A 16868-nucleotide genomic window follows, 5' to 3' on the forward strand; every position below is an offset into this window, starting at 1 on the left:
TTTGTTTTTATATCCCACCTAGCACAGTGGATCATTGATCTCTTTATGACATCTAAGAGATACTTTATTAGTTGTATTAGCTGTGTAGCAGTGATATAAATGTGAAATTCCATTTTTCATGCACTTTTCATCACATCACCTAATTCATCTCCACTCTCCACAGAAATTACTTCTAGCATTCTTCCATTTGAGTATCCATATATAACTTGAAGACCGTTATAAGCATGGGTTCATTTTGTAACACATCGATAACAAATTACCTGATTTGAAAACTCAGATGTTTAAATGCTTAAAAAAAAAGACCCATCTTTATTTGTGCCTGTAAAATTCCACCCTTTTATTAGTGTCATAAAAAGCCAGACCAAAAGTGAAAGCTGCTTTGGAAAACATGTTCTGATGTTCACAGTGCCCAGAGTCTGCAGTTATTTCCTCTGCTGCAGCAGGAGCCATAAATGCAGAGGCCTTCTTTGTGCAGATCCATTGTGGTGACCTTTCCTGGCCAATGAGGGGACACTGGGCTAAGGAACTTAACTGGGGTCTTTCAGGTAGTAGTACAGTACAGTATTTCTTTTCTACACCACAAGCCTCATAGATGTACCTTATTAAAATAGGTGATACTGTAGTTAATTTGTGACAGTTCCTAGGGTTCTCAAATTATTTTTTCCAGCATATGTTAATGAAGATTTCAACTTATTATTACAAAATCTGGCTAAATAATTAAGCTTTGAAAAGAGCATCAAATTCATTCTCTTATTCAAACACGCAGACACTTCTGGAAATGGGGGAGGAAGGAGGGAAGTAAGAGAGGAATTTACCGTTAACTGCTATAAGCAGGGTGTCTGTAAGATGTAGCAAACGACTGCAATATCCAATTACTAGTTTTCAGACTTTTCCAAATATATGAACTGAGATCCATTACTTTCTTTTATTTAAAGATATTAACTAAAACCATAAGACTGCATTGGGATTTGAGACATATGGGTTAAATTCCCAGATCAGCCACAGACCTTTTTAAAATAACAAAACATGTTAGTCTTTAAGGTGCTGCAAGACTATTTGTTGTTTTTTAAAGTTTTTCCAGTTAGACTAACTTGGCTACCCCTCTGAAGCTTTTTTAAAATACTCACATAAGATGTCAAACTGACACCAGAAACTGAAGCTGTTCCTTCACAGAAACTCTCTGACACAGGTAGCAGAAGCTATTTTCCCCACATGTTGCTTCAGTGTGACTCATTCTCTTTGGAGGGACTGCTTCCTACAGGTTACTTAAAAGATGCTCAAATGCCATACTGAGAAGCATGATATTAATAACTTACTAGGTATATTCCTGCTGTGTGTGCCAACAAAGCTGCTAATTAGAGCTAATTGCCATGGGATGTTTTTGTACATTTCCATATTTATAACTTCTTGGTATATGTGTTGACATTTTATGAGATCAACTCATTGTAAATGTAATTAAATTATCAAAGGTAATCTAGCTATCCACGGAAACTCTCAATTATATTACAGTTTAGATCTATATTTTTTTATGTATTTTTTAAAAAACAAATGGACTTTAACTTTCATTGACAGTTGTATTTTTCTAGTAGCTACTTGAGCTATTTACCTGTTATAAAGTTTGGGCCAAACAGCCCCCTTTTGAAGACTGAAGAATAACTAGTGCTAGTGGGCCCTAAATGGGGGGAAAACCCCACTGAGATTCTCCCTGTAGAGTTTCCACAAAATTCTTTTAGCTTGGGCATGGGGTTGCCTCCCTTACCTGACTGAATAGATCTTGGGGAATCCAGCAGAGGTGCGGGGCCATTCCAAAAGAGAATGTTGTGCCTGTACATTGTTTCAGAGTCCTTTAGCCCACTACTGTACTGGACCTATTCTAGCAGGGATTTTTGCAGATTGTAGCTGCCCAGCCCCCTCCATTCTTAGGGAGCAGTGGGTGCAATGGCCTAGAGGATCCTTCAGAAAAGGAATTAGTGTCAGGCTGTAAAATATTTATGGTGGTTTCCTGCTGATTGGATTCAAGTTAAGATGCATATAATACAACCTTCCCCATCACCTGTGCAGATTCCTGGAGGACCCTGTGTGGATCGTGGAAATGTTATAACTGCTAAATTTTACTAAATTACTGTTTTCACCGTTTCTCAGTCTGTTCCCTGTTTCTGAATCTATTAGTGAAAAGCTGCAATTCTCACAATGCAAAAGCTGCCTGACTCCATCTTACCTTGAAGAAGGTCATAGTTGATCCGTCTCTAACAGCTCCGTATTCTATCTTGGTTTGCTTTGCCAAATCATCTGCTGAATCAATGGGGGATTCCATTCTTTCAACTGTTAGGAAGGCAGCCAAGTTGGCTGTGTAGGATGAAATTATGATTAAGGTGAAAAACCACCATATTCCTCCAACTATTCGGGTAGAGAGAGCTTTGGGCATCAGCTCTGATCCTGTTATAATATCATCAAAATAATACAATTAAAACATGTTGAAAGAAGTCTCTTTTGCTGACAGTAGATTTTAGGAGTATAATACATTTATGATCTACAGAATAATAAAAGAAATGTACACAATCTCACATATGCATAGCTAATGTTTATAATGGTAAAATACTTTGAAAGGGATGTATGTCATGATACCTAATAAACACACAATTATCCATGGATCTGAACATCAGTTTGTCTTTGTGCTAATGTCACTTTTGGAGTTAACCTTTTAGACTCCTACCAAGCCATACTAGCCATGTAGTTGTATTTTAACTGCTTGATACAAGTATTGTAATGAGTCTTTAAGCCTTAAACCTTCAGAGTAACAATACAGTAGACCCTCAGAGTTTTGAACACCTTGGGAATGAAGGTTTTTCCTAAATCTGGAATGTTTGTAGCTTGGAACAAAATGCTATTGTTCTTCTTTCCAAAAAATGACAACTGAACATTAACTTTTAATACAGGTTTGTAACTTCACTATGTAAAAGAAAAAAATTCTGTTCTCCCTTTATTTTTTTTTATTTTTTTTAGTAAATTGCATTTAATACAGCACTGTACTGTATTTGCTTTTTAAAAAAATCTTTGCTGCTGCCTGATTGCACACTTCCAGCTCCAAATGAACAGTAGGCTCATAACTCAGAAATTCTACTGTATCCTATTTGTCATGTAGAGAAAATGCTTAAAAAGAAGGATTTAGTCCATGTCCCTTATCTATACATCAAGGCTATGTCTACAGTGCATTTTTTTTCCAGAAAAAGATACGCAAACTGCATTTTGCATACCTTTTTCTGCTTGTTTTTTCAAAAGAAGCTTTTCTGACATTTTGGCCATCTACATGGGGCCAAATTGGGAAAAACCTCCTCTTTCAGAAGATCCTTATTCCTCATAAAATGAGGAATACAGAGATGCCGAAAGAATGCGCCCGCTTTTTAGAAACTGTTCTGAAAAAGCGGATGCATTCTCTGGATGCAGCAGAGTTTCCATGGCAACCCCAAAAAACTCTGCAGTCTAGACATAGCCCAAGGTATGTAGGGTCCTGCATCTTTCTCTCTCTCTCTCTCAAACACTATAACTACAGTCCGTAGTGTTCCAATACAGTCAGTGGGGCTTACATGAATAAGGACTGCTGGGTCAAGACCTAAAATATGTCCTGTTATAAGCCTATACTTTAAAACAAAGTTATGAAAGGTAAAACAACTCTGCAGTCCCTTTTGGATTTGTACATGATGGTGAAATGTTATGAGTAATAAATGAATCCCAGTTTAAAGGACAGATTGATAAACTGAAGTGACATTAGTATATCCTACTTCACATCCCACATTGTGAGAGTTGGATAGTAAATGGATAATTTGTATATTTCATTTTACTTTATGAGGGCACGTAATTGACTGATGAGGGTTGAATTTTATTCCAGTTGTGAAGCAAAGTACCTCTAAACACTGAGCCAAATTCTGCCCTGGATGACCTAGCCTGCAAACTTGCTGACTTCAGTGGATCACTTGAGTGTAAGGCCCCGATTCAGACAAGAACTTGATCATGTGCTAATATTCCACTGACTTCATTTTACCTTCCAAGGTAAGCACTGTGCATAAGTGCTTTGTTGAAATAAGGATGGACTTAAGCAAATACTTAAGTGATGGATGAACTGGAGTCTGTGTGTGTACAAATTTGATTTAACTAATAGTCATTATTATTAGAGAGAGGTCCCCAAGTGTTATGTCTTCTGAGCTACTTAATGATTCATGTAGGAGCTTCAGACATTTCACAGAAGGCATGTAAGGCCTTGGAAGATTTTAGCATAAAACTGTGTACAATTTGAGCAAAAATTGCAAGGATAATAATCTTCTAAGCCTCAGGCAAACAGATTTAATTTAGCTTTTTATAAATATGTACACATCTCTCTTTAAAGGTCAGAGCTAAGCATAGCCAAGGGCTCTGAGTACATTGATGGTTGCTACCAAATTACGAGTGGTAACAACAAAGCATACTTCCTGTGGTGTGTAGCCTTTGTGTTATAGTGATTATAAACTAGGCCAACAATCTAAAAGTAGAGGTTCTTATTTAATGTATCATTTTAAGTGCTGCAGATTAATCCAGCTTTAATTGTGCTTTTCTTGGTGCTTTATCAGACTAGATATTTTAAAATGTAGTGAAACATGGAAGGTTTTTTTTTTTTACTCCTATGGATGCATTTATTTTTGAACTGTAGTTGACCTAGCAAATGTAAGAGCAGGCTGCTACGTATGCTGATTCAGTTCCTCGTGGAGATGTCATTTTCTAAAAGCCTAGATAATTACAGGAATATAAATGATGTAGTTAGACAGAGATACAATACCTAGTTTTAATATATAGCAATAGGTAGTACATCTTTATAGTTAGAGATACATGATAATAGATGGAAGTGGAGAAGCTCTTGGTTACTGTAGTTTTTTGGCAAAATTATAATATTCCAGTGGTTTTCTACAGTGGCAAATCAGTTGTACAGCAGAAACAGAAACTCTTTAAATATAAGCAAACTAAGGACAGTACATTTTAATCTTCTACTGAAGATGTCTCTCCACCTGGGGGAAGATTGAGGCTGCCATGATAGAGCTTCCTGAGTTCAATTTAGTGGGTCTAGTAAAGACCTGCTAAATCAAACTCAGAAGGAGCCCCCATAAGCAGCCAGTACTCCTCTGGTGAGGTGTAAAGGAACCTGATGGGAGCATTGGCCCCCATCAGCCTCCCACTGTGGGAATGGTGGGGAAACTCAAATTAAGGTACTTGGACTCCAGCTATATAACTAGTGTAGCTGGAGTTGTGTATCTTATTTTGACCTTCCCCTTCAGTGTAGACCTGCCTGAGTGTTGCAAACAAGGGGATTGATCTTGCAAGATGACAAACACTTTCCCCTCTTACAAAAGTCACTAGGAGTTGAGTATGGAGTTCAGTGTCTTGCAGGATCAGGCCTGTGATTATTTCAGTATTAACCATCCCTTGGAAACCAATTCAGCAAAGTACTTAAGCACATGCTTTAGTCCCATTGATGTAATCTTGTGAGTTAAGTTCTATCTTTAAAGATAAGACTGTGCTTTTGCAGTTTGTTGAATTGGACCTTAGCAGGTAACCTGGTTTTTTAAAAGCAATTGTTTCCCATACATTTTTTAATTCATTTGTTGACTAAAATTAGAAGTATGCCATGTCTGGATACCTTTAAAGACTAGAGGAAATATCTGGGTTGAAAACTTCAAGGGAATGGGGAAACAACATCTAAGTAAAATGTTACTAGCAAGATTCATGGTCAGAGACAATACTTGCTGAAGTCTCTCTAGTGCCTTTTTATGGCAGACATGACAGCCAATCCTGATCCAGACTTTGCTCACGCTCTGTAGAAAAGAGAAAGTCTGATCATCACATTTTAAAATTGAATTAACAAGTGGCTTCCAATCAAGCATAACAAGCAGCTTCTGTTAACAAGAAAGAGCATAACAATAGATGCAGAGGTTAACAACCATTCATCTCTTGTTCAAACTCTACACGTTACTGATGGTGCACTTACAATCACACGTACCACAAGTTTGTACATGGAAACATTTGCTTTGCCTTACAAATGTTTTTGTAAAGCTTCTTTAAAGACAAGCAGAGTCTGGTTGGGGCTGACTGTCATGTACCCAAGGTAGTGGTAACTAGCAGACACTACATCCCACAGTTTGCTGTGGATGATGGTAAACTCCAAAAAGGCAGGATATTAAAAACACAAAATCTTGGGGGCACTCACACACAAAGCAGTCACAATTATATACACACACCTGCCTGATACTGTAAAACCTTAGTCTGTGCTTTACAGATACATTGGGGGATAAACAAACATAATCTTCTTCAAAATAACTTTGGTGAGGATATGTGTGTCCTGTGAATATATCGATAAAACTGTGTGCATGTATTATCCTAGTTACAGTGTGAAATTTCTTCACTACTCTAAGAAACATTATTATTATTATTTTATTTTTATTTTACAAAATCCAAATTAGTATTGCCTACAAAAAAATTGTTCCTGAATGAATGTAAGTATTCGTTACTGAAATATTTGGAAATTGCTGTAACTTCATCTATGTGTTGCTTATTTTTTGCCATAAAATGTTTTCAGAGATATTGGTACAATAGCCCTTTAAAAGGAAGTCTCAAAATACACACACCATACGCATTTAGCACATGTGTTTGCTTGTTTAAATATTTCTCATATTGAGTGCACTTTGTTGCCTTTCATTATCAAGCGAGTATTGTGTGCATCTTCCAAAATTCAGCAGCAACTGGGTCTTGACTTGGTTAAATTTTTAATGTTGGTTACATTTACAAGAGGATCGAACTCAAACCTGCAGAAAAGCCAATAAAATTGGTTTTGTTTTGGATCTGAACAAAAGTTTGACAATTGCCAACAAAACTTAACAATCTTATTACAGAAATGCCTTTTGACTGGGTGTTAAAGTCTTTGTTCTAGAATTGCTCTGGCTATAACTGTCTATATTGGGATGAAGCCTAAATTAATAGAGATTTTTCTTGCTTTTGGAGTAGGAATTTTAGATTTATCCTCAGTATAAATTCCTTTATAGTCATCTTGCTATTATTTTATGTTTTGTTCACAGAAGCTCCCATTTGGCCAGTCCACTTTATACTTCTCTGTATGTTTTCCTTTCTAATTTCTGCTGTTACCTGCTTAAATCCAAAATAAGGTCTAAGTTTCATTTCCCTTCCCTCCCTATCCCAGCTTCACTGATGTGTAATCTGCTTTTGTAATTTTTGATATCAGGTTTTACAATATATGTGTTAGCTACAGATGGTGGAGTTTACCAGCACAGAAGCCCTTGAGCAGACTGTGGGATGTGTGCAATAATGATGTGTGACCGGTGTACCTTGCTGCATGAGAGCTCCAACTCCAAACCAGAAACTATTTAGTAAAGTAAAATTGTTTTCCACCACATCTGAGTCAGGGTTGCACGGGTGGGGGTTATACCACTCATAGGGTGTAAACCTGTGGTAGTTAACAGAAACAGTCTGTAAACATCAGATAAAATTCATACTGAGCCAGCAAACCTGCTAAGAATGCAGAAAATGAAAAGATTAATGAAGAAAATAAGATAACCGAAACTCAAAGATATATCCATAAGTGTCCAGCATGCTATGCAAGCTGCAGAGCAGCACCATAGTGCAGTGAGTGGCTGTCAGAGCTCCAGTTTCAGTGTAAACCCTACTTCATTAATCCTAATGCTCTTGGACTGTGATCTTCAACTGCTGTTTCTTTCAAGTGTCTCAGTGATTCCCCAAGCCACCTGATTGATGCTCTGCAGAGAAAGGGATGCTCTGATTCCATGTGGCTGCCCCTTGGTGAAAGCATGAGAGAATAAAGACACTCTAAGGCTTTGCCTAGACTACATCCCTCTTTCGAAAGAGGGATGTAAATTAGACATATCAAAATTGCAAATGAAGCCGGGATTTGAATTTCCCGCACTTCATTTGCATAATTGCATGACAGCATTTTTTCGAAAAACACTATTTTGAAAGTGAAATCGCGGTCTAGACACGGTTCTTTCAAAAAGAAAAGCCTGTTTCGTAAGATCCTATAAACCTCATTTTTACAAAAACAAGGTTTACGGGATCTTATGGAAAAAGGCTTTTCTTTTTGAAAGAACCGTGTCTAGACTGCGATTTCACTTTCGAAATAGCTTTTTTCTAAAAAATGCCATGATGCGATTATGCAAACAAAGCACCGGAAATTCAAATCCTGGCTTCATTTGCAATTTCGATATGTCCAATTTACATCCCTCTTTCAAAAGAGGGGTGTAGTTTAGATGTACCCTTAATGCACTCCCTTTGGAGTACTCTCTCTCTAAAGAACTGTTATTGGGCATGACAAAAAAAAACCAACCCTATTTTACAAGACATGTTGGTGTTAAGAAATGAATTTTTGTATCTCTCTCTCCAATAGCAAGGCGAAGTTATTGTTGCTACTTTGAGAGAGTAATTTCAGTGTTTAAAAGCCATGGGGTATATTTTCAGTATCATGTATAGAGAATTAGGCAGCCAGTTTCCTCTTAATGAGTGAAAGAATTCTGCTCAATTCCCAGCTCACCTTGCTGAAAATGCAAAATATTTACCCCCTTCTCATCTGCAAAATAGTTGGCAAAGTTAGTTTAAAATTTGTTCCTCCCCATGGTACCCTGCCTGCTGCTTTTCAGCTCTGCAGAGCACATTAGGTACATTCCTGATGAAGTTTGTCTATTAAAGCTATACTCATAATGTCATGCCAATACATTTTAATTACTGTTTCAGCAATATAATTAAGCTTTGAATTTATGCACTCTTACAACCAGAGCACTACACTAAGCTAAAGTAATGAACACTGATAGTAATGAACCTACTAATTGAAACAGTAGGTAGCTTAAGATGCCATTAACTAAACAATATAATCATCACTAGTACAATAGTAAAAAAAAATAATTGCAAGAGGCAATATAAAGATTAAAGATAAAACATTTCTGCATACACCATTAAAAAAAACAAACAACAAAATCAAGCTATTACATTCCAGCAAGTTTTTCACTGTGCTAAGTATGAAAACCACCTTTATACAATCAATGAAATTGTTCTTAACTAGATTTATTCACAAAGGGTGAAACTCACCCCTTGAGGCCCTGGCCCATATGCACCAGCTAAACCACACATAAGCCATCAAAATACAAGGCCTTCTGCAGGGCATTCTCCCATGCTGAATTACAGTGTTGACATGTTATAAAGAGCAGAAAACAGTATTTATGCCTGCTCTTTTGCTGCGACTCTTGCACTGCAAATTGAGCCAGGGCTGGGCTCTTACATTTTTGTCTAAGCCACACATTTATTACTTAAAACAATGTATCACTAAATGAACAAAATGGCAACTCCTAGAAAATAGCAATAAAGTTCAGTCAGCAAAACTACTCCTGCCAGACTGGACAGATTTTATTTTATTATATGAATTTTTTATTATAAAAGTAGCAACAGTTGATATTTTTAATATTTACTAGTATATCAAGAGAACGAGTCACCTAGAATTAAATATCAGATGTTATTGTTGTGTGCCTTATTCTGTGCAATGTACTGCACAAAATTCAATACAGTCAATAGAGGAGGGGAAGGGCAATGATTGTATTCCAGGACTTGGCTAATCTAGGAAATGTCTGTTTATAGTTCCACTGTTGTTTCTACTGATTCATTTCCACCAGTGGGAGCAGTAGCATGGACAAGTTTTTGGTGGTTGCTGACCTTTAATCACTACCTTATATAGGGTTTCTTTCAGCAAAGTTAGATGACACTGTGCCTATATCACTGTGGGACATCTGTTCTAGCACTTCCACCACTGATGTCATCTGTGGACATGAAATGAAGATGGCAACAGAGAGAAATTTTAGCAGAACATTATTGGTGTGGCCATAGCTATTATGGAGTAGAAAAAAACCAGTAAAAATTAGTATCTTTTAATAAATAGTGATAAAGGCATAGCTATTTGTTTAATTATGGCACTTAATGAAAAAATAAATGACAATGATAATGTTACATAATACTTAGGGAGAACTAAGATATGAGTCATGCCACTGGGGAAAAAATTTACAGGTATGTCCATAAATATTATGCCTGCATATTTCTCTCAGTGAACGTGCAACAAGAAAGAATAAAGTGTATTTGTTATTGCACTGCTAGAATAGTAAAGATTTGTGTGTAAGAGTATGCTTCCAGTATCCCACCAAAAAGTTCTTGAAAATTGACCTGTTCAATGCATGGCGAAAAAAACAAATCTTTAGCAGCTGAAAAACAGTTTTAGAGGGGTCAATGGACTATTCTGGCTTTTTCTAGATGTGCAGTGGGAGTCCAGCCTGTGAAAGCAAGTTTAAATGTCGGATGTGTGTACTGAACACCTTCAGCATAACTATTTGCCAACTAATTTAGCACTGTTTCTAGGCACCAGTTCAGCAAAGCACCCGAGCAGATTTTTAAGTTGCATTGACGTGAATAGAACCATAACCTATTCTTAACGCTATTAAGCCATTTGCTGAATTGAGCATTTAGTCTCCTGTTTTCCTAAATAAGTAATGAATAAGAATAACTAAGCTCGATATTTCTAAGGATTTTTTAAAATTAGAAAATGAGAACCATCATTGTTCTCAGGGCAAGACACTGGTTTTACCTAAAGGAAGCAACATTAAGCAGTTGAGAGTGAAATACAAAGGATGATGAGTCAATAATATATTTCTCTCTTACTGGGGGTTGAGGTATAGCCTACTGGATAGCTTTCTTGATTACTTGCTGTATCTGGTGTATTCTTTCGTATACTTAAAGCTTTGTCTGTTTTCTGAGTGTGACATGGTTTTCCTAGAGAACCTACGAGGTTGAGGGCAAGCTGGGGCTTGTTTTCTTTCTCCCTGCTCTATGGTGGAGAGTGCGTGGGATGATTTTAATCTTGGCGCACAACAGCAGAACAAAGCTAATTTGTCACTGGCGGGCAGATTTAATATCAGCCGTGAATGAGAAGATGATTTGTGTACAGTTAGAACTATTATTCATGCTACAGTGAGCCATTGCAAGAGCTTGTGGGGAATCATCACTAATTGTACACAGTCTCATGGCTGATACTATATCCGCCGTCAGTGATGGATGAACTCTTTCTGTCACCCGGGATTTCACTACACTAATGAGTGGTTCCATGGTCCCTTACCCGTACCCTAAGCAGTTTAAAACAAAACAACAATAAAATCCACAAATTGCCCTTCATCAGTGTAGCCTGCCTTGGGTACTTGTGCTGAAATCAGCAAACAAAGTTTCACGTATATGAGAGAGTGCCTTTGAAGAGCGCATCCATTGAAAAGAAAGCTGTTCGGCAGGCCATAAAAAATATACAACCACGTCAAACTGACCTCCGTGGGATTGCTCTTGTAAATAAGGGAGCTCATCAATGAAAAGAAATCCTAATTCGGGGTGTATATGAGGGAGAACTCATGTCTCTGTGTCTGTCTGCCCCTCAACTATGGGACTTGTACTCCTTCACTGGAGTGGCTGTGGACAGGTACTTCTCATCTGGTCCCCTAGCTGCTGTGGTGAGAGAGGTCTGAGGCAGCCCTCTCTCCTGGGGGCAGCCTGAGTACTGAACACCTCATCCTCAACCCCATCCCAGCGCACAGATTTAAATGAGTAAAACCAAAACTTATTTCAGTTGAGGATCTGAGCAATGTTGGGTAAATCTCCTGATCTGTTATATAAGTTAGATCATGAAGAGTTGTATGATTTGAAACTTGTTTTCTTGTATCTATGCTGATGCTCTTATTCCTTCACGAGTATGAATTATGTCATTGTTTTATATTCAAAGCAATACATAATAGGATCATGGAAAAAGCTTTGAGGTGTCAACAGGAAACAATAAGTGTTGGTAATAGAAAACTACTAACCCAGAAAAATAATTATGTATATTCCTAGGGAGGAGAAAAATGCTCAATAAATTCCAAATAGTGGAAAAAGTATAAATAAATATGACCTTTTTCCGAGTCTTAGTATAGATATCAAATGCCATCAGAAAAAATAATATGGTTCAAATATGGCATCCAAGATGTTAAAATATTTTATATATAAAATATTGAAATTACTTAGGCAAGGATTTCTTATCAAGCCTCACGTGCAATGTAGATGCCGGATCCCACAAATCTTTATTCCAATGACTTAACCCTTATTCATACTGGTAGTAGATTTTGAAGTTAGTGTGACTACTTATGTAGGAACTATTCCTGTAAGAAAGTTATTGGAATATCAGACTTCAGGGGTGTGTCTAGACTACACGGTTTTGTCGACAAAAGTCCACTTTTGTCGACAAAACTATACCTGCGTCTACACTGCCGCTGAGTTCTGTTGACATAACATTGACTGAACTCAGCAGTTTTGTTGATGGCTATAAACCTAATTCTATGAGGAATAACACCTTTTGTTGGCAGAGTTCTGTCAACAGAAGGCATTATTGCAGCTACACTGTCCTTTGAATCTACACTGTCATGTCGACAAAGCGGCTTGCTTTGTCAACAGAACTGGATGTAGTGTAGATGCTCTTTGTCGACAGAAGCTTTGTCGACAATATCTGTCGACAAAACTTCTGTCGACAAAAGCCTGTAGTCTAGATGTACTAGGATTGCTCAGAAAGTAGTATTGCTGAATTCTGTCAATCATACTTTCATATTTTTCCTTTTCAGCTTTTAAACACAATTTGTGGGTTTCTAAACTTGTATTTCATTAGTAGCTAGCTCTTTAGTGTATTAGAGTTCATTGGTAGCAAAGGTCCTGATCCAGGACAGCACTTAAGCATATATTTAATTTTCAGTATAGCACTGAAGTTAAACATGCTGTCCTGGATCATAGATATCTTTTTGAATACAGATCTCACTTGGGAATTGATAATACTTGGTGCTTTGCATCGCCTATGACAATCCACTTGACAGAGAGGTGTGGGAACATCTTGTAGAATAAAGCCCTTGGGCTTTCTGTTGTGCTAGCTTGACTTTTCAGAGTGAATTGATCAGAACTGACTCCCACCCTTCAGCAACAGGATTTTAAGATTCTCTTGGCTATTAACTGCATGTACTGTTAGTTGAAAAGTATGGTGCTTACAAAGGCATAACATATGTGGTGAAAAACAGTTGTACGTAATATTTTCATTTCTGTTAAGTAACTAGCACATTTTATAATTTTACTCCTCCGAATGCAGTAGTTTTGGTACTGGAAAAAAAATCTAGAATATATTTAAATTGTTATTAATGGAGTGAGTCTATGTTGTGTGACCAGTGTAACACATACATGAAAAGCAAGTAAAGTGGGTGTGTCTTTCACACAGTCTTTAAACTTACCTTGCAATTACAAAGAGTACACAACTGACTCCAAGGCAGGCTAGGAGGACGTACATCCAAATATCAGGAGAGAGAGGGTTTAGAAAAGAGAAAACACCAGGATTTGTGCCATTTGGTTTCCGGTACAAAATACTGATCCCAAGTGTCATGAAGGGTTTTGAAAAGTCAATTACTTTCTCCCTTACGTAGGTGATGGTGAGAGGAGCAACTGCCAGATCAGCTTTCTGGGAACACAGATTAGAAAACATTCTCATTCTCTTTGCCTTCAACAGGTATATTTTTTTCTTTCCTTCCACCTTTTCCCGTGGGTATTAAACAAGATAAAACAAACAGGTTTAGTTTTGCCTAGTTGCTGAACTACAAATGAGTGTAAAATAAAAATTTGTGGTTTCCTTACTTAAAGGTTATTGTGGACAGGAAATCTACTTCAGATGAGGTATAGTGATTTGAGTACGACTGAAACAGTTTACCTCAGGAAAGTGCAGCAAAAAAATTAATTATTAGGACATTACCAGAGGCAGAATGGACATGTCTGAAATACTGCTCCAAAAAATTAAAACTTTCCCTTGTGTTTGCAGATACTTTGATACAACAATATGGGTACCTTTCCAATGGATAGGACAGGGCGTGATTTAGGGAGCTTGCTTGGGACTCAGCACCACACATGAACTGCAGAGCAGTGAAGTGCAGGGCAGACAGGATCTCCTGCTATAGGGATTTAACTATTATTGCTGGAGGGGCCCAGGTGCAGGGGAAAGTGCTGTAGTCTCATGACTGTCAGATAAGCCATGGATCAGGTCTACAGCCTAGCAGAATGTACCTCTTCCCTTCTAGAATATCCCAGTTCTAATGGGGAAGGATCCCCCCCCCCCCAAGTGCAAACCCTAAATATGTGTCTTTGTTCAAAGGCTTTTCTGCTAGTGATGAAATGACTAGTGATCTGCTAATGAAAACACTTCATTCGATTTGGCTTCTTATAAACTATCTCTGGTTAAAGCAGAATAAAGACAGAAAGATTCAATCTTACATGATCTATAAGTTCTTTGACCATCCCATTCCACTCTCCTTTGTCATTCTGGGCTCCATATTTACCATCAGAAACTAGTTTGACCTCGTAGATGAACCCTAAAATATTTGAGAGTTCCTTCAACAAATCCAGGCAATATCCTTCAAATCTGTCATTTCCATACAAGGGCTTATCAGACTTTTTGTACATAACATAGGGATCTTCCTACAGAATAAACACACCAAACATGTAGCAACAGAAATGAGGTACATTTCAGATCATCTCAGTTTATACAATATACAGAGAGTTCGATTTACTAGAATTGTACAGGTGCAAGTAATTTACCGTGTCCATTAAAAGTCATCTCAGGTATACTAGTAAATTGCCCAAATCAATTAGCTATGAATGTATTTGAGCCTAAGTTACATGGGATCTGAATGCCTTTACTCCCAGCTTTAGAGGAGTTGTAAGCACTCCAAAATCAGGCCAAATATGCCATGTTAAGGGATAAGTAAGGATACTGCAGTAGTCCAATAAATACTAGACCAAGAATCATACATAAAGTGAACCTAAATATCAACTTTCTAAATAAAACAAACCTTAAAAAGTGTGAAAAATATAGCCATTAACTGGATAATATATTCATTGAGAGATGAAAAAATAGCATAGGCAGAGTGGTTTTCTGCACATGGTATTTCTGTAATTTCTTGTAACAAGGTTCGAAATAGCTCGCATCCTGGGCAAGGCAGGCTTTTGTAGCTTTAACCTAAAGTGTAGGACTCCTGGCAGTGGAAAGTCAGTGCAGAGGGAGTTGCAATAAAAAGAATCTACAACTTCCCCTTCTCCAGAATTAATCAGCACTGGCCCGGAAGTCAAGGATTAGCATAGCAGATTACACAGTTCAGCACATCTTCCCTTCCCCACACTAACTTCCATTCAGCACTGGTGAGGATGTACTAGAATCCCTCTCTCCATTTTGTGCCATAAGCTCTTCTCCTTCAGCCACCTTAACCTTATTTATAGTGAGAACTCTGAAAATGTACACACTGGCCATGAAGCTTAATATTTCTGAGAGACATTTTCTTGGTTGAAAGAAATACAGATTGTTTCTTCAAAATACAGAGATAAACTGAACCTAATTTGAAAATGTGATTACTCTTGTATATAGATGAACAGTGGGCAGTTGGATTTTGTGTCTATATGTGAATAATATGCTGGGCTAGAAATATGATTTGTCAAACTGTACATTGGTACAGGGAACCACAAAAGATGAAGTGCAGAGTTTAGGCTAAAAAGGAGGTCATCATATAAATATGTAAAACAATGCAAGCAATGTATGGTCTATTCTACACTATGGTTAATAATATTGACACCGTGCAGCAGGACTTACCAAAATGGTAGTGACTATGAGTGTTCGGTTAGCCAGTGAATCAGTGATATTGGTAGATCTGTCTTTATTGCTGTCAGTCATATTAAGGCCACTGTTTGAGTTCCAAACCCCAATCTGTACCAAACAAAGTAGATAAATGGCTGCTAAACCTCTGGGATTGCATTCAATGAAACTATGTGTAATTTTCCATAAATGTGCATTATTGTTTGTAGTCTAAAAAGAGAACATTGATACCATACATCACAGTGAGAGACTAAAACACCAGCAGTATGAAATGTTTCAGGGGAAAAAACTGGTTGTAATTCTAAATAAGGGTACAACATCCCATTGTCCCATTTTAAATTCATTAGGAACACACTGTTTTTTCAAAAGCAGGTTGAAATGAATTAACCATAAGAGTATAAAATACGTTAATTTGCCAATTGCCACATGTTGCCAATTTACCACACGTTGCCAAAGTGGAACATGTTGACTTTGTCAAATGTCTATTTTCATGATGTGGTGTTGGTGTTTTGTTTTGTTTTTTGTAAATGGTAAAGTTGAAACATGTGGCAAGACCTTTCTTTTCCAATACAACAGATTAAAAGCTTGAATAAATGTGCTGAAATAGATTGACTGAATGTGCTGGCCTTTACTTCTACTCTGAACCCCCGCTGAAGGCATAGACGACGATTCCTGTCACTTCTTGACTACTGATATGAGAGAACTATCAAGGTGATGGCATTTCACCCTCAATCAATGTTTGTTGGTAAATGCAAAAGACTAAAGAACAATGGAGTTTTAGATTCCAATCCCCACAATAGGAAGTAACACTAGTACTTAGGGCCTGATCCAGAGCCCAGTGTGGCCAAGGGGAAAGCTTTCACTGATGTAAATAGATTTTGATCAGTATTTTTATGTTGGTGAAAAATGAATTTATTCAAACAAATATCAGCTTCACAGATATTCAAACTTTTAATAATCTCAAGGTCTAACTTCCAAATTCTTTTGTGACTAGTTAATGTCTGTCTTTTAAAAGTTGTATAGTTTTGGAAACTTGGCTATAATAAGTGATCCCACATGTTTGTATGTAGAATTTTTTCCTCCTGAGAAATATTCTGACTTTCAATAG

At 37.3% G+C, this 16868-nt stretch overlaps 1 protein-coding gene across 2 annotated transcripts in view; it reads right to left on the reverse strand.

Moving 5' to 3' along the window:
- Positions 1–16868, reverse strand: part of GRIK1 (glutamate ionotropic receptor kainate type subunit 1) — a 209240-nt gene that overhangs the window by 26617 nt on the left and 165755 nt on the right. For both annotated transcript variants that reach the window (XM_014575046.4, XM_075910575.2), the window contains exons 9-13: positions 15758–15871; positions 14389–14592; positions 13362–13585; positions 7362–7480; positions 2219–2436 (exon numbers count right to left, since the gene is read on the reverse strand). In XM_014575046.4, coding sequence (XP_014430532.3) covers positions 2219–2436; positions 7362–7480; positions 13362–13585; positions 14389–14592; positions 15758–15871 — 879 coding nt within the window. The remainder of the gene's footprint in view (positions 1–2218; positions 2437–7361; positions 7481–13361; positions 13586–14388; positions 14593–15757; positions 15872–16868) is intronic.

Source organism: Pelodiscus sinensis, chromosome 1, assembly GCF_052426305.1.
Source record: "Pelodiscus sinensis isolate ZL-2025 chromosome 1, ASM5242630v1, whole genome shotgun sequence".
Taxonomy (NCBI): domain Eukaryota; kingdom Metazoa; phylum Chordata; order Testudines; family Trionychidae; genus Pelodiscus; species Pelodiscus sinensis.